At 52.2% G+C, this 16,812-nt stretch overlaps 2 protein-coding genes across 12 annotated transcripts in view; one reads left to right on the top strand and one right to left on the bottom strand.

Annotated features, from left to right (window-relative positions):
- Positions 1-11,833, top strand: part of Pkd1 (polycystin 1, transient receptor potential channel interacting) — a 50,082-nt gene extending 38,249 nt beyond the window's left edge. For 2 of the 4 annotated variants that reach the window (XM_085694725.2, XM_085694723.2), the window contains exons 27-46: positions 1,209-1,379; positions 1,456-1,599; positions 1,694-1,904; positions 1,991-2,117; positions 2,742-2,855; positions 2,961-3,010; positions 3,248-3,432; positions 3,526-3,619; positions 6,263-6,381; positions 6,456-6,658; positions 6,729-6,923; positions 7,311-7,450; positions 8,066-8,178; positions 8,563-8,692; positions 8,825-8,950; positions 9,163-9,337; positions 9,451-9,741; positions 9,828-9,962; positions 10,037-10,342; positions 10,437-11,833. In XM_085694725.2, coding sequence (XP_085550851.2) covers positions 1,209-1,379; positions 1,456-1,599; positions 1,694-1,904; positions 1,991-2,117; positions 2,742-2,855; positions 2,961-3,010; positions 3,248-3,432; positions 3,526-3,619; positions 6,263-6,381; positions 6,456-6,658; positions 6,729-6,923; positions 7,311-7,450; positions 8,066-8,178; positions 8,563-8,692; positions 8,825-8,950; positions 9,163-9,337; positions 9,451-9,741; positions 9,828-9,962; positions 10,037-10,342; positions 10,437-10,904 — 3,497 coding nt within the window. In that variant the 3' untranslated portion in view covers positions 10,905-11,833. Of the gene's footprint in view, positions 1-1,208; positions 1,380-1,455; positions 1,600-1,693; positions 1,905-1,990; positions 2,118-2,741; positions 2,856-2,957; positions 3,011-3,247; positions 3,433-3,525; positions 3,620-6,262; positions 6,382-6,455; positions 6,659-6,728; positions 6,924-7,310; positions 7,451-8,065; positions 8,179-8,562; positions 8,693-8,824; positions 8,951-9,162; positions 9,338-9,450; positions 9,742-9,827; positions 9,963-10,036; positions 10,343-10,436 lie in introns of all 4 variants that reach the window. The other 2 variants (XM_085694724.2, XM_085694722.2) reach the window with 1 other exon arrangement.
- A 6-nt stretch (positions 11,834-11,839) lies between these two features.
- Tsc2 (TSC complex subunit 2) overlaps positions 11,840-16,812 on the bottom strand; it is a 34,869-nt gene continuing 29,896 nt past the window's right edge. For all 8 annotated transcript variants that reach the window (XM_048436238.3, XM_048436240.3, XM_048436239.3 and 5 more), the window contains 10 exons: positions 16,110-16,237; positions 15,342-15,832; positions 15,056-15,131; positions 14,785-14,871; positions 14,014-14,200; positions 13,709-13,848; positions 12,572-12,650; positions 12,415-12,506; positions 12,232-12,330; positions 11,840-12,140 (listed from right to left, as the gene is read on the bottom strand). In XM_048436238.3, the coding sequence (XP_048292195.1) occupies positions 11,976-12,140; positions 12,232-12,330; positions 12,415-12,506; positions 12,572-12,650; positions 13,709-13,848; positions 14,014-14,200; positions 14,785-14,871; positions 15,056-15,131; positions 15,342-15,832; positions 16,110-16,237 (1,544 nt within the window). In that variant the 3' untranslated portion in view covers positions 11,840-11,975. The remainder of the gene's footprint in view (positions 12,141-12,231; positions 12,331-12,414; positions 12,507-12,571; positions 12,651-13,708; positions 13,849-14,013; positions 14,201-14,784; positions 14,872-15,055; positions 15,132-15,341; positions 15,833-16,109; positions 16,238-16,812) is intronic.

Raw genomic sequence — 16,812 nt, 5'->3', positions numbered from 1 at the left:
ACAGCCACTCCAGCGGCTTCTGGGACAGAGAAAACAGGCAGGTGTCATAGTCCACATTCGAATTGACTTCTCTTTGCTGCGAGTACTGTGGACACTCCCTGAAAACTCTGGGCAGCTTTCACCAACCTTGTCTGCGGAGACAGCCCCTCCTCTCTGGTGGCATTTTCCCTCGTGTGCATGGAAGTCTCTGCTGACAGAGTCTAAGGCAAGAGCTTAGTTCAACAATCTTATTTATTTTTTATTAATCTTACTTCCAGTGTTATAGTTTTCCACTCATTTTGTTTCTGTACACTTGAGATAGACCCAGGGCCTCCTGCTGAGCACATGTTCTCCTCCTGAGCTCTACCCCAAACCCACCAGTTTTTATTTCTAGGTGTTTTTTTGTTTTTGTTTTTGGTTTTTGGGTTTTCGAGACAGAGTTTCTCTGTTTAGCTTTGGTGCCTGTCCTGGAACTAGCTCTTGTAGACCAGGCTTGCCTCTAACTCACAAAGATCTCTCAAAGGCCTGTTTCTGCCTCCTGAGTGCTGGAATTAGAGGTGTGGACCACCACCACCTGGCCCAGCTTTATTTCTTTGCCATGCTTTCATTATTGCTGGCAAGTTCTCTCTTCTGAGTACTCAGTTGTAAAAGCTATGACTTCATCTCTGGAGAGTAGACTACCTAGGCACATAACTGTTGCCTGTGTGACTGAACTACAATGTTCCTGGTCACTGACACGCACATGTATCCTGTCACATGACAGGCTGACCAGGTTTACAATCCTGAGCTCGGCACGTATACCCTGGCCACTGAAAGCCATGCTATTGTTGGCTTGGTGTTTGTTAACAAATTGAGGAACCTGGAATTTGGGTCTGTTTGAACTATACAGACTAGACCTGGTGGTGCAGGCCTATAATCCTAGCTACCTGGGAGGCTGATGTGGGGGAAATCACAAATGAGGGCAAATGAGGGCAAGTTGCAGGCCAGTTTGGGTGACTTAATGAGATCCTGTGCTAAAATAAAATGTTTTTTTAAAAAATGGCTAGAGATGGAACTCAGGATAGGGTTCCATCCTATCATAGGGCCCTGGGTTCAATCTACATTACTATAAAAGTAACCATTTCAGAACCTGTTGAAAGCTAAGGGCTACCTGTACTGTTCTCAGACAGGATGACTGATGTGAGTTTCGTACATAATGAATAGCAAACCTAGAGTTCTCTGCTCTCCAGGTACCACGGCTCATGTAGGCATCATGTTGTATGGAGAGGACAATCGTAGTGGTCACCGGCACTTAGACGGAGACAGAGCCTTTAATCGCAACAGTCTGGACATCTTCCAGATTGCTACCCCACACAGCCTGGGGACCGTGTGGAAAATTCGAGTGTGGCATGACAACAAAGGTCTGAGTAAGAGCCGTCGCCACCCCTGCATCCTGCCAGCCTGCTTCAGTCCTCATCTGGGTCCCTTTCTCCACAGGGCTCAGCCCCGCCTGGTTCCTGCAACACATCATTGTCCGGGACCTGCAGAGTGCCCAAAGCACCTTCTTTCTGGTCAACGACTGGCTATCAGTGGAGACTGAGGCCAATGGGGGCTTAGTGGAGAAAGAGGTGCTTGCGGCAAGTAAGGCTACCCACCTGCCTAGGTAGTGGAGAAAGGGAGAGGGGAATGACGTAGGGGCCCACTGCATTCCTGCTGTAAATCTGAATCCTCCCAGATGAAGCTGCCTTGTGGCAGTTCCAGCGCCTCCTAGTGGCCGAGCTGCAGAGAGGCTTCTTTGACAAGCACATCTGGCTATCCATATGGGACAGGCCACCACGCAGCCGCTTCACTAGAGTCCAGAGGGTCACCTGCTGTGTCCTCCTTCTCTGCCTGTTCCTGGCTGCCAATGCTGTGTGGTATGGGGTCGTGGGAGATACCACATACAGGTGGGTCCTGTGAGGTTTGCTGACCACCCTGGCTGACTTCCTTTTAGTCTTCTCCCTAACTCATCATGTCTTCTCTGTCACCTCAGCATGGGGCCTGTATCCAGTCTGATCCCGCCAAGTGTCGACATAGTTGCTGTTGGTCTTGTGTCCAGTGTTCTTGTCTATCCTGTCTACTTGGCTGTCCTGTTCCTCTTCCGGATGTCACGGAGTAAGGTGGGCTGGGCAAAGGCCTCAGAGCTCTGAGGTGGAGTATGGTTTGTGCTGTTTGGTATAGCAGCCAGAGAGAAAATCCAGAAACCAAAAGTGATTCTTTGGAAGGGTAGACAGAACTGATAAGCCATCAGCTAGATTGACCAAGGAGAAGTGATTTAAATGACCAAACCATGAATTGGTTTATCATTCTTAGTCCCTCCAGAGAAATAAATGGGGCTTGGAAGCAGACTCCACACTGGTGGGTTAAGGAACCTAGAAGAAAGACACAAACTACAAACTGCCAAAACCAATTTCAAAAGAGTTCTAACTGGGCAGTGGTGGTGCACACCTTTAATCCTAGCATTTGGGCAGGCGGATCTCTGTGAGTTCAAGGCCAACCGGGGTTACAGAGTAAGTCCAGGACAGCCAGGACCATTACACAGAGAATCCCTGGCTCAAAAAGAATTAAAAAAAAAGAAAGAAAGAAAAGAAAGAAAAAAGACAAAAAAAAATTCAAGTAACCCTAGAGCCAGTAAAGAGCCCAGGGTGGGTGATTCAGAATCATCACACAGAAAAACCAGGCCAGTGACTGCTGCCCCGTTGTACCAGCCGCTGAAGACTGAAGTCACTTTTCTTTCCTCACAGGTGTCTGGTGACCAAAACCCCACACCCACAGGGCAGCAGACACTAGATGCTGACAGCTACCTGGACCCATCTGTGCTTGACAGCTCCCTTCTCACACTCTCTGGCCTCACAGAGGTGAAAGTTCCCCCGGGGCTCAGGGCAGGGTGAGCTGGTTAGGGATGGTGGGGCTGTCACTGCTGCTGCTGCAGACCACACTGAGGCACTTTCCTCTCCCAGCAGGCCCTTGCTGGGCAAGGGAAGAATGACCTGTTTCTGGAAGATGCTAAAAGGTGAGGCTGCCTAGAGGGTCTGGAAGCTTCAGCCTGCGTCAGCAGTAGTGCCTGGCAGGTCATGCTCGGTGTTGGACTGTATGTGCTCACCCTCATCCTGTTTGGGCTGTCTCTGGTGTTGTGTACTGTTCTAGGAGTGGTGCTGCTCCAAAACTGATGCATCCTTGTGTATGTTGCTTCCTGTATTTTATGACTAGACTTGGGTCAGGTACATGTCAGGATGTCTGTTTCCCACAGTCTGGTGTGCTGGCCATCCAGCGAGGGCACGCTCAGTTGGCCAGACCTGCTCAGCGATCCGTCTGTTGTGAGCAGCACACTGCAGCAATTGGCACAGAATAGGCCTGGTTGCATGTTGGGCTCAGAAGAAGATGGCATTTCTCTGGTTAGCCCTTCTTTGCCTGCTAAATACTTGTCAGCATCAGGTAAGCCAGAAGTGGGAAGGAATGACTTCCAAGCTCTAGGAGAACGCAAGTTATTCAGTGTCATGTCACTCCAACACTTCTTGTTCCCTGTAGATGAAAACCTGATCCAGCAGGTCCTGGCCGATGGGGCCAGCAACCTGGTTCCCACTCAGGATGCCCTCATAGAAACAGACCTGCTTACTAGCCTGTGAGTGCCTGGCATGGTTGGAAGGAGGTAGGGTGTTCGTGGTGTGGTTGTGTAGTGGGGCCCTGTACCTGCCTCAGGAAGCTGAGGGTCTCCTGGCTGTGCTGTCACCCAGTGTTGAACTGTGCCTGTGTTGCTTGACTGCCCTGAGCCTTCACTTTCCCCCATAGAGGGGAGTTCATGGGATCCCCAGGGGCCAGCATGTTGTCCCTTTAGGGAAGGGACAGAAACACAGGACATTTGACAAATGGAAAGACAACCAGGATGTACCTCAGGGGCTTGGTCTGGAAATAATTTTTGTTTTGAGGCAAGGTTTCACTGCATAGCTACGAAGGGATTTTGACTTGGAATCAACACTGTGAAAATTCATGCTAAAGTTTTTAAATATCTTATTTTTATTTTGAGACTATTTTGATTATTTGAATGCTTAAAAATGATCAAGTTTCTTGGTTTTTCCCAATTCAGTGACTATAGCTCACGGAGAATTATATATTCTTTTTGTCGCATGTATTTCAGTATCCACATTTTCATTCCAAATTTCAGACAACCAGAAATTAGTGTTGTATGAGCTGACTAAACCAGAATGCAGAAAAGGAGAATTCTCTGGGTTACTGACCTTGGCAGGAAGGGTTTAAGGGAGAAACACAGGGAATTGCTGGTCAGTGCCACAGCCCACCATCCAGAGCTCTCATGCAGCTGAACTGCTCAGAGTCAACCCAAGACTAGAGGTATTCTGTCCCTACTGCCTCTCTAGTCCACTGAGGCAGAGGTCTGGGCTCCAGGACTCTCTTTTCTCATCATTCTCTTACAAGTACTCTCTGCTTCTGTCCAGATGCAGGGACGAGTGTTCCGAGCTGCACCTTCCGTCTCAGTCCTTTTCTGCTTGGACCATTGCTAGGGCCTGCTCTGTGACACTCTCTACTTCTCTGTAGTTCTCTGACCCTGCCTCCCTAGCCCCTCGTTTCTTGCTGTATCAGTGCTTAGAAGGACAGCAGGTACACTGACCAGGCCGATGGCAGACTCCAGTTATCCCCTCGTCAGCCTCACTTCAGCGTGAGTGAAGCCACCTCCTTTATCAGCAGCCCTGTTAGGAGCACACTGTTGGCTCTAGAGAGACCCTCTCAGTCCCTCTAGAAGGGATCTACAGGGCCATCTTAAAGGTGGCCTCCCACACTTTTGAAATTCTGATACCATATAGAGCTAAGAAATAGGTCCTGCTGCTCCACAAGTTAGCATACCACTTCAAACTCCTGCCTCCTGCATCTGCTGCTCCCTCTGCCCAGAGTCCTCTTCCCCAAAGAAGTGTTTCATTTGTCCCTTCCTTCATGGATTTGCTTGATGTGGCTTGAGCAGAGATTATCTTTACCTGGTATGGATACAGTGAAGTCTCACACCGTGTACATAAGTGTGCTCTCACACATGCTATGCCTTTCCAGGCCCTTCCTGCTACCAAAACACTGACCCATTTCTGCTGCTGGTGAGCATACACTGAGTGCAGAAACTTGTTCTTTTCACCGTCATACACTAAAATGTCCAGCAGTGCCTGACATCCAGTTGGAACCAGTACTGGGTAACTGATAGTATAGTATAATAACAGGCACAGCTTGGTCATGCAGCCAAGTCTGATGAAAACCTGGTGCTCTGTGCTGTGCATCTTTTTTTTTCTCCCTCTTTCTTTTCCAGACAGGGTTTCTCTGAAGGTTTGGAACCTATCCTGGAACTTGCTCTATAGACCAGGCTGGCCTCAAACTCAGAGATTCACTTGCCTCTGCCTCCCAAGTGCTGGGATTAAAAGCATGTGCTGCCACCGCCCAGCCCGAGCATCTTAACAGTGTCTGTCCCCACACACATTCTGTAAACCTCACATTGGGTGATGAGTAAGAACTATGGCTGTGCCTGTTACACTGGACGTGCTAATTCAAAGAAAACCATGTCTGGTTATTCGCTATTCTGTGCTTGCCTAATAAACTAAACCCACATGCTTTTGCTCATTAAGTGGCACAGATCCAGAGACATCTCTAAATCAGAGATAGATTCAAGGCTCAGTGGCAGTGCACACTTGGTGTGGACCATGCATTTAAAAGTTGTTGGGTCACAAGTAGCACTGATAAATGTGGGGACTTTCCCCTCAGACAGCATGGTAGTCTCATGTCTTCTTTTTGCCTTCTTAGCCTTGCTTCCTTGTTTGTTCGCTTGCTTATTTGTTTTTGAGACAGGGTCTTACTGTATATTCCTGGCTGACCTAGAACTCACTGTATAGACCAGACTGGCCTTTTTAAAAACAGAATCACATGGGAATGTGCACCTCTGTAACATTCTACAGGGTGGGGAGTGTGCATGTAAGATTTAGACCACAGTCCTTTATAGTTGGTATGAGGTTGGAGAAGGGCCACTGGTTCATGCAGGACAGAATATATAAGATAAGGACCTACTAGTCCCTTAGTTGGGCCCTGGGCAGTGGGTGTATATATAGGAAGCAAGCAAGCAAGGACAATGACCAGGGTGTCATGCATACCCAGCACATCTACATGGTTCAGGACTCTTAAGATGCTGAAGGAGCTGCTCCCAGATGGATACAGACTGACATCACTGCCTCTTCTTTCTGGGGGGGGGTGCACAAAACTCATGGCCCTGCTCTGTGCTCAGGTCCAGTGTTCCTGGGGAGAAAACAGAAACACTGATGCTGCAGACACTGGGGGAGAAGAGGCCACCCAGCATGGGTCTGACCTGGGAACAGTCTCCGGGGACAAGGCTCTCCAGGACAGGTATGTTCACACAGACCAGGACTCCCTCCCAGGCCCTCCTGGACTGGAAGCCATGTAGCTGTCTGTGTCTCCAGGACTGGTGGAAGGTCTTCGGAAGCGACTGCTGCCTGCCTGGTGTGCCTCCCTGGCCCATGGGCTCAGCATACTCTTGGTAGCAGTGGCTGTTGCAGTCTCAGGGTGGATTGGCGCCAGCTTCCCCCCCAGTGTGAGTGTCATGTGGCTTCTTTCAAGCAGCTCCAGCTTCCTGGCCTCATTTCTTGGCTGGGAGCCCCTTAAGGTGAGAGAACTCCTAGAGGGGAGGGGGCTGCCAGCCTCATGCTTGCCAGCTGATTCCACTACCACCCCAGGTTCTGCTGGAAGCCCTCTACTTCTCACTGATAGCCAAACGGCTACACCCTGATGAAGATGACACTCTGGTAGAAAGCCCTGCTGTAACACCTGTAAGTGAACGTGTGCCCCGTGTACGGCCTCCCCATGGTTTTGCACTCTTCTTGGCAAAGGAGGAAGCCCGCAAGGTCAAAAAGCTTCATGACATGATGAAGGTGAGCTCTGGCCACAGGTAACCTCTACTCTACCGTTGTTTGCTCTGCTCCTGACCTCTAGTGAGCACTGGAGCTTTGTAGCTCCTGCCCCCTCTCCCCCCTGTTATTGTACGTCTCAAGTTCCTGCTTTCTCCTGGCCTTGAGGGCACTGGGCACAGCTGTTCTAGTTTTCAGAGCCTGTGTCTGGGTTTCTCTATGTATCCCTGACCGTCCTGCAACTTGCTCCATAGACCAGGCTAGCCACAAACTTGGAGATCCACCTGCCTCTGCCTCCTGAGTGCTGGGATTAAAGGCGTGCACTACCACTGCCTGCTAGTCAAATAAAACCTTGCCCTGGCCCTGTAGGATGGGATCTACTGATCAGAGCCATCTATCCCTGTCCTACAGAGCCTCTTGGTATACATGCTTTTTCTACTGGTGACGCTCCTGGCCAACTATGGGGATGCTTCTTGCCATGGTCATGCCTACCGCCTACAGAGTGCCATCAAGCAGGAGCTGAATAGCCAAGCCTTTTTGGCCATCACCCGGTACGGACACTCAGGACACACACATCCACCTTGCATTGGGCCAGGGTGGCACTGGTGCCCACCAAGGCCCATATTGGTTTTGTCTTTAGTCCAGTCCAGCCTCTAGGGAACATTTGGAAGTATCTAGAAGGGTCCTACAGTTCATGAACCACTTGTAATGTAACTCAGTAGCTGTGAATGAATCCCAACAGAAAATTTGCTGTTTTTAAAGCATGAGATATTTTCTTTTTGTTTTGTTTATAACTTAATTGAACTTTATAGACAACAACATAATTACAGTATCATACAAAACGAACCTGTGTAATGCTCTTAAAAACCTGTGGGCTGTGGGTTAGAAACCCCTGTGTGACCCACAAGCTGAAAGATTGGACATCTCTGATCTAGATTCCTGTTTGGTTGTCAGGACCAGAGTACATGCTGGAGTATCTAGTGGGTAGAGAATTGGGACACTGCTTAGTTTTCTGTAGTACATAGCACAATATCAGGACAGAATTATCTGCCCCAAGTAGCAGTCCAAGAGAGGGAACATGGGCCCAGCATCATCTCAGGGGCTGCTGAGGCAGCACCTCTTGGGCCCTGACAGCCTTGACCTCAGTGACTAACATTTCCTGACAGGTCTGATGAGTTCTGGCCATGGATGTCACATGTCCTCTTGCCCTATGTCCACGGGAACCAGTCTAATCCCGAGCTGGGACCCCCACGGCTGAGGCAGGTGCGACTGCAGGAAGGTAAGCTGGGGATGGCCATTCCTTCCATTTCAACTGCAGCTCAGCTATCTGAACTCCACTTAGCTATATGACCCTCTTACTCTCTCTGTTTTTTTCCCTTAATAATCCTAAATTCACTGCTTGTCAGCTGGTTGCTTACTCCACTTCTTGACCTATGGTTGACTTTATTTAATCCTGTTTACAGTATTTAAGCAGAAAGCTTTTGGATTAAAGGTGTGTGCTAGGACTGAGCCACACCACAACTGGAGACAAGTTTTTCCAGTAAATAACACAATCTCAGGGGTCACGGTGTAATCAAATGCCCTGCAGAATGGGTGGCTGGGAGGATTCAGGAGAGTCTACAGCACAGGGAGTCACCTGTTGTGTCGTATGTCCTGAGCCCAGATCCTTCCAGCTCAGAGCACATGTGTTCAACCGCAGGAAGCTTGAGCACCAGTGACTATGGCATTGGCTGGCAGAGTGTGGCTCAAAATGACTCTGAGACATGGTCCTACTCTGCACCTGACTTGTTGGGGTGAGTAGAGTAAGAGCCTAAGTCCCCTCCTGGGTGATGGAAGTTCTTCAGAGAATCTGCTGGCCCTTTGGGGGCATGCTTACCAGATGCTCTCAGGGCTGGGGAGTTTCCAGTTCTGTCCTGTCTCCACAGCGCATGGTACTGGGGCTACTGTGCAGTGTATGACAGTGGAGGCTATGTCCAGGAGCTGGGGCTGAGCCTGGAGGAGAGCCGTGCACGGCTGGGCTTCCTGCAGCTGCACAACTGGCTTGACAGCAGGTGGGTGCTGAGGAGAAAGTGAGCAGGAATCCCGTTCCCTTGGCAGGCCTCTGAGCCACACTCTAGCCAGCTGTCCCCATACCTAGCCCTGAAGCCCCTGTGGACCTCCTTCCCAGGCCTATGTGACGGGCCAAATATAGTAGCCACTTCCCATTTTACACCCTGTGCTCCTGCACACATGGCCCCTCCTGCTGACAGCACCCTCCATGCAGGAGCCGTGCAGTGTTTGTGGAACTTACCCGCTACAGCCCTGCTGTGGGGCTACATGCTGCTGTCACACTGCGCCTGGAGTTCCCTGTAGCAGGCCATGCACTGGCTGCCTTCAGTGTCCGCCCATTTGCATTACGGCGACTCAGCACCGGCCTGTCGCTGCCACTACTCACCTCGGTATGCCCTTCCACTTGACATCTGTCCTCAGGATCCTGATTACACCCCACAGGAAATCTGAACATACCCCTGCTACTCTTGACCACGCCCCTCATAGACACCCCATTCCTCAGGTGTGCTTGCTGCTATTTGCCCTATACTTCTCCGTGGCCGAGGTGCACACCTGGCGCAGAGAGGGGTGTGCACGCACGGCACAGCCTGATGCCTGGGCACGGTGGCTACTGGTGATGTTGACGGCAGCCACAGGGATGGTACGCCTGGCCCAGCTGAGCATTGCTGACCGCCAGTGGACCCATTTTATACACGACTATCCGCGCCACTTCACTAGCTTCGACCAAGTGGCTCAGCTGGGCTCTGTGGCCCGCGGGCTGGCGGCCTCACTACTTTTCCTGCTCTTGATCAAGGTAAGGGCCAAAGGGCTGGTGCAAGACTGGTGACTAGGATCAACCCAGGGCCTGGTGAAAGTTGACTGACTGCCTTCTGTCTGCAGGCTGCCCAGCAGCTGCGGTTTGTGCGCCAGTGGTCCGTTTTTGGCAAGACATTGTGCCGGGCTCTGCCAGAGCTCATGGGAGCCACCTTGGGTCTAGTGGTGCTCGGTGTGGCCTATGCTCAGATGGCTGTTCTGGTAGGTTACCGTTCTGGGGTGTGCCGAGGAAGGACCTTACCCAGGGCACGCCTTTACCTGTGTCTTTCCCACAGCTTATTTCCTCTGGTGCTGACACTCTTCACAACATGGCCCGAGCCTTCCTGGTGCTGTGTCCTGGGACCAGGGTCCCTACTCTGTGCCCTTCTGAGTCCTGGTACCTGTCCCCTCTGCTGTGTGTGGGGCTCTGGGCTCTGCGGATGTGGGGTGCCTTAAGGTTAGGGGCTGTTCTCCTGCGTTGGAGGTACCATGCCCTGCGCGGGGAACTCTACCGTCCAGCCTGGGAGCCCCAGGACTATGAGATGGTGGAGCTTTTTCTGCGGAGGCTTCGGCTCTGGATGGGCTTCAGCAAGGTCAAGGAGGTGGGTACGGCCCAGTGGGGGGGAGAGGGACACACCCTGGGTCTCACGAGCCCAGGGTGCAGCCGGACTGACCGAGCCCCTGTGCCGCCCCCAGTTCCGTCACAAAGTCCGATTTGAAGGAATGGAGCCACTGCCTTCTCGCTCATCCAGGGGCTCGAAGTCCTCCCCGGTTGTGCCTCCACCCAGCGCAGGCTCAGATGCTTCACACCCTTCCACCTCATCCAGCCAGCCAGATGGGCTGAGTGCAGGCTTGAACCGCTCGGCATTGAGGCTGGAACCAGAGCCCTCACGCCTGCATGCTGTGTTTGAAACCCTGCTTGTCCAATTTGACCGACTCAACCAGGCCACAGAGGACGTCTACCAGCTGGAGCAACAACTCCAGAGCCTTCAAGGCCATGGACACAGCAGACCTCCTCTCTCACCTTCCCCTGGCTGCTTTCTAGGCCCTCAGACAGCTCTGCCCAGCCGCCTTGCTAGGACTAGTAAGGGGCTAGACCAGGCAGTGGGTCTCAGCAGGGTATCCCTGCGATCTAACAACAAGGTCCACCCCAGCAGCACTTAGGCCCAAAGGGTCCTGGTCGTTCCCAATCCTGGGAAGGCCTGTGGCTTCACACTGGCCTCTCAGAGCCAGGGTGGAACACCACTCAGTATTACCTTCTGCTACCCTCAAGGTTGAGCCAGGCAGAATGGCTGCATATGAGTTCCTTAGGGTACAGGTATTGTGGCCTTACCTGTCTGCCTATGGGCTTCAGCACTTTAAAAAAGGCTGTGTAGCCAGCCAGGACCTAGGTCCCCTCCCCACAGGAGGATACAGCAGTATTGGACCAAGTGAGTACCCAGTCTCCAAGATGCTAATTTATTTCCCAAGTCCTCAGGTACAGCGGGCTGTGCCCAGCTCTACTCCTAGGCGGCCATCTCCCCTTGCTAAGGATTGAAGCTTGAGGGAGGGCTAAGCTACACTTCTTCCCTGTCCATCCCGTAAATTATTACCTCTCTTGTTGTTTGTGCAGCATACTTGCCTCTAGCCGCCATCCCCTTTGTATGTCCACCATCAGTAATTTATATGGGGTTAAAATGTATATATTTTTGTATGTCACTATTTTTCACTTGGGCTGAAGGGCCTAGTGGCTGAAGTTACCCGTGGTAGAGGTGCAGGGGAAGCTGCAGCCAATTACTGGATCCGAGTCTGGCTTTGGGCAGGTGCTGGATGGTATTGGGGCCACCATGGCCTCATTTTCCTCCCTTGTCTGGGGCCAGGCAGCACCCAGATCTGCTGGTATCAGGTCTGAGCAAGGCCAGGACTACTGTGGGTTGAAAGATGCCAAGAAGTATTGGACAAGACCCCCACTGGGGCTGGTCCCCAGGGTGGGGGGGAGAGAATGTGTGACAGTGCCTGCCTGCTTCTGTGGGCTCAGCTGCAGCTCTAGCCTTGATCCTGCCCCGACCCCAAACAGACAAGACAAAGTCAAATAAAAAAGTTGTCTGACTGCTGCTATCTGTACTTCTCTGAACTCCATGGGCCAGATGGACATGGCCACAGTTTATTTCATGTGTGAATACAGTCAAATGATGGTGGTGTCAAACAATGAAGGGCTGGCTGCATGGCTCTGGCACCGCAGGACCCCTAGTGGCCTCATACAAACTCTGTGAAATCATCCACGGAGGAGATGAGGCGTTTCCGCTGGCCTGTCTCGTAGGTGGGTGTGGGCTCAGCAGGGGCCTGAGCTGGGGCTTTGGTGTGGGCTGGAGGGTGCATCAGAGGCAAGCTTGGGTTTGAATAGTGCACTTCTTCACGGATCTACAGAGAGAGAAAGCTTTGGCAGTGAGTCCAGAAGTTCTGTCCCTACCAGATTTCAGCCATCACATCTCTGAAGCCCTGTCTTCCTTACCCGGTGGCGGAGCCGCTTAATGTGGCGAAGCCTGGCGATCCACTTGGAGGGATAGATGTCAGTGGGGTTGGAGCGGCTATGGTGTACCTGAGAGGCCATCTGGGGAGCCCAAAGCAGGATGGTGAGTTCCCATCCAGGAACACCCACACACCTGCTTGGCCCTAGGTGGCAGCTACCACTCACATTTGCATGTAGGGCCATCTGTCGGGCCACGAAGGACAGATTTCGGTCAGATACGATCTTGGCCACGCTGGTGTCCACAAGGCCCTCCATGTCTGTGGAGACACAGTGCTCATACCTGACTCGGGCCAGCTACTACCCTACCCACCCTGGGCCTTACCTTTCCTGCACTGCAGGGTCAACAGGTTGCATTTGTAGTCCAGCGGTGTGATGATCACATGGACAAAGTTGAATTGGCCCTGCCAGACAAGAGGAAAGTCATCCTGGCACCAGCTTGTGCTGAAGGCCAATCTGCTTCACTGCTGTGCCAGGTTTATCACCTCAGCAGGCAGCATTTGGCCATCTGCCTTTGTCTTCATCTCTGGCTAAATGCAATCTACTTTGCATGTGGACCCAACACAGATTTGCTTACAGTATACAACTTGCCTTGCATACGCAGAACTCCCCCATACACACACACACACACATACACACACAGTCCATACACATAGAACTCTCTCATATACACACACACATAGTCCATGCACATAGAACTCCCCCATACACACACATACACACACACAATTCATACACATAGAACTCCCCCATAAACACACATACAGTCCATACACGTAGAACTCCCCCCTCCCCACACACACACACAGTCCATACACACAAAGCTTCCAGACCCGGCTTCCACGCTGCCATATTAACTCTGAGTCTGTTCTCAAGGTGGCACTGCCCATGTGCCCCTTCTCAGTGAGTTGTACTGGCTTTTCCCAGAGTCTTGCCTCATCTCCCCTCACTCGTCCTGAAAGCAGCTGCCATGGACAGTCATCCCAGATCGCCTCTCCTAAGGCCCTGCTCTATCCTTTATGGCTTCTGGTACAGTCTGTGCTTCATTCAGACTTGCCAGCTGGGTTGTACCAGCTCTCTCTGACATTCTGATGCCCACAAATCCTAAGTCCACAGGTGACGCTAGTGCTGACCCAAGGGTGCTGAAATGTGCACAGCAAGGACCCTTAGAAGCCATTCCACTCCACTGGGCACTGTACACCCCCCACCAGGTACATATTCACCTAGCTACTCCTCATGAAGGGCACAGCTCATCCTACAGAGGAAGATTTTGTGATCATGTCTCCTTGTGTCCCTGACAACAAGCTCCCAAGACAGACTACCCTCTTAGGGCACTCAAGGTCAATTCAAGATACACCAGCAAACATTTTAAAAGATGGCCTGGGCTGCTGTTCAGTCTGGTGGTGTAGGTGGCAGAACTCAGTCATTGCCTGGGTATCCAGCACATGGAGATCCTACTTACCTTGATGGTGCCCAGCTTGAAGTCCTCACCAGAATCATTGTAGATGATAGAAACAAAATCATTGCCCAGGTGCCGTTTCTTGTCACAGCGGTGCTTGTCCACATCCTTGGTGGGCATCAGGGTGGCAATGTGGAAAACAGCTGTAGGGTGGGTGACACTGGGCTGAGTGCCAAGACAGGACATTGTTTGCTGGGCCTAAGGCCCAGGCTTGAGACCTCTGTATGCCTCAAAATTTCCTTGTTTTTTCCAGCACCTCTTGGTGCCTCTCCCAGAGCTGGAAACAAGCTGTATAGAGCAGTACACACCTTGCATAATGTCATCATGCCAGCAGTAGGTGAACTGGCCGTCCTCGCCACACACATCTAGTCCACCCAAGTACACCTTGTCTGGCTGGCAGTCCTTGAGCTCGATGAGCCGGCCCAGGCCTGTCAGAAACTCCGTGTACCTGTAGGAGCCGTGCTCATTTGACAGGATGGCCAGCTCACTGTTGCTCTGTGGAGAAATCCAGATGAGTAGCTCCAGCTTAATAAGCAAGTCTGCCATTGTCACTGATGGAAAGCCAGGGTGGTCATTACCCTCCCCCACTCAGTCCTTCATGCTTATAGCTGTCCAGTTCATGTGCACTGTGTCACCTGGTCTCCCTCCTCCACCCCAGAACCCTGGCATGGCTCAGCAACCCTGCAACCAAACCCAAGCCTGTTCCTCTCGCTTGGATGGTCATCACCTAACTTCATCATTGCTCTAAACAGCAGTCAGAGGGAGACTTTGAAAATGCTGACATTATGGGAACCCCTTTACAGGGTCCCCACTTCATGCAGAGAAAAGTACAGTTCATGTCCATACACTGGGCTGAGATTGTCCATGGTGGCCCTCTGCCTCCTGCCACTTAGCTACATTCATTCAATTGCTCAACCCAGGACCTCAGTAGTCTGCTATCGCAAGTATGCACCCTGCAGTTCTCACAGCTCTGCATACCAACACGCTCCCAGGGCTCCAGATCATCAGGGAACTTGGAGGCAGGAGACATTAGACACACTACTGAGACCAGATGATTCTATGCTGGCCCAGGGCCTTACCTGGCCTTCTCCCACATACAGGACAGCAATTTTGTGGGTGTCATAGGACGGGATCTGGTCAAGGAGCTGCACTGACCGCTCGAAGGACTGTAGTCACACAGAGCCTATGTGAGTTCAGGGCAGAGACTACCCTGCCACCAGCCACCAACCCAGATAACAAAGCACCTGTTCCCAAGATGATTGACTCCACCCAGATAGAACACAGCCTGCTGCCACAGGAGCTAGACCCTCTTGTGACCCACCCTACAGTGGAGACGGAAGGCAGGCCTACCTCATTGGGCAGCAGGATGGGCTTATTGGACTCATCACCAAAAAAGGGTGAGTGGTAGAGCTGCAGGAACACAAAGCTGGAGAGAAAGCACTGGTCAGGGCAGGGCCGGACCTGCAGAATGTCAGGACCTAAACACTGTGGCCAAGAACCCACCCTCATGGCTCCTACCAGCCTTGGGGAAGACATAAGATTCTCCATGTATGCCTATTCTGCCCAGGCATGTATGGGAGCTGCAGCCAAGAGAAAAACTCCTTGGAGTTGGGAACAATTTGGGATTTGTGCCTACCTAGGGTTAATGCCTGGCACTTTCTCAGCACTGGAGGCCGCAGCTCTGCTCTTGAAGGTATCCCTCTCCACCCTCTTGCCCCTTCGTGATGGGGCTGAATCAGAGATGGTATAGCCTCGGGGCCGGAGACCACTAGGAGAGCGGGGAGAACTGGAAGGCAGTGGACCTTCAGATGGGACTGTGACACGGCCTTCTTCACCTGGGGCTGACCAGGTAGCCACTTCCCCATCCAGGATCCCTGACTGGGACCGGACCTTAGACTCAGGACTCAGCCGTCCAATGTCAGCCTTGTCCCCTAGGTCTCCGAGGATGTCTTGCAAGGTCTGCAACTCAGGAGAAGAGCTAGACTTGCTCAGGGGCTGTGAGGGTTGGAAAGAGAGGTCCACGGCAGGCCGAGCCCCCTCAGAGGAGATGGCTCGCTCGATGGGGATACCTCCAGCAGCCATCTCCTCCAGCTGGGACTTCTCTTCCTGGCTAGATGCTGAGGACGACTGCAAAGACAGTTCGGGGAAGCACTGTTAGGAACTCAAGCACTCGAGCACCAGGCTCCTCTGGCTCCTCTTCCTTGGTGGCTGTGTTTTCCAAGAGCCTCACAGACCAAGGGAGGGAGGGTGAGACCCAGATGGCCTGAGCAGAAGGGACATGGAGGAAGAACTAGCCATGTTTTAGTCAAGGAGAGAAACTATCTAGGTCACAGCACATCAGTACAGAGCATGAGTCTTGGATGGAAGCCGTGTCCCCTGCCCCATGCCTTCCCAAGGCACTCACCCTGCTGTAGGTGTCAGGACGCTGGCAGTGCCTGTCTGTACCTAATGCCTCAAAATCCTCCAATTCGGGGGGCTCCACTGGTACATGGGCCTCTCCTGGACTTCCTTCCTCGAGAACCACGGCAGAGTCTGGGAGGACACAGACAGGGCTGCTGGCTGTGTGCTGGGCAGGGCCAGACGCTCATGAGGCCTCTGAACACCAGCTTCTTCCTGTCGGAAGGGCAGCACCCTGCAGAGCTTTCCACCCTCTTCCTGTGGCTGCCACTGGAGCAGGCTGGAGATGGACTCTGAAGGCCTGGGAGCCCTGGCTCTACTGCCTCCTGCAGGTCATGCAGGTAGCAGCTCTGCCCACTCCTGCATCACTAGCAAGGCAGGTAGGAGAGCAGGACCATTCAAGGGCTCCAGCTTGGGAGGGTACAATGTCTAAAGCCAGCTCTGAGACTAAGGAAAAAGGCCTAGTTTCTCCAGGACTTTGGATCTGAGGGAGAAGCTAACAGGATGTCCTCATATCATATGCAGACTTGCAACCTACTTTGTGGACAGAGGCCTCGCGGCTGATACTTGAGGGAAGGAAGGGATGAAGTCCCCAAGCAGCACTTCCCAGGCCAACAGTGGGGCAGGGTGTGGGTAAGAAGCGATCAAGGGTGAATGCAGCCTATGATACCCTCCCCTAGCTCCTGCCCACACTCCAGCGGCCATGTATA

Source organism: Myodes glareolus, chromosome 9 (assembly GCF_982192425.1).
Source record: "Myodes glareolus chromosome 9, mMyoGla1.1, whole genome shotgun sequence".
In the NCBI taxonomy this organism is placed as follows: Eukaryota; Metazoa; Chordata; class Mammalia; order Rodentia; family Cricetidae; genus Myodes; species Myodes glareolus.
Note: the sequence above shows the minus strand (reverse complement) of the source record. Positions and strands in the feature narration are given on the sequence as shown.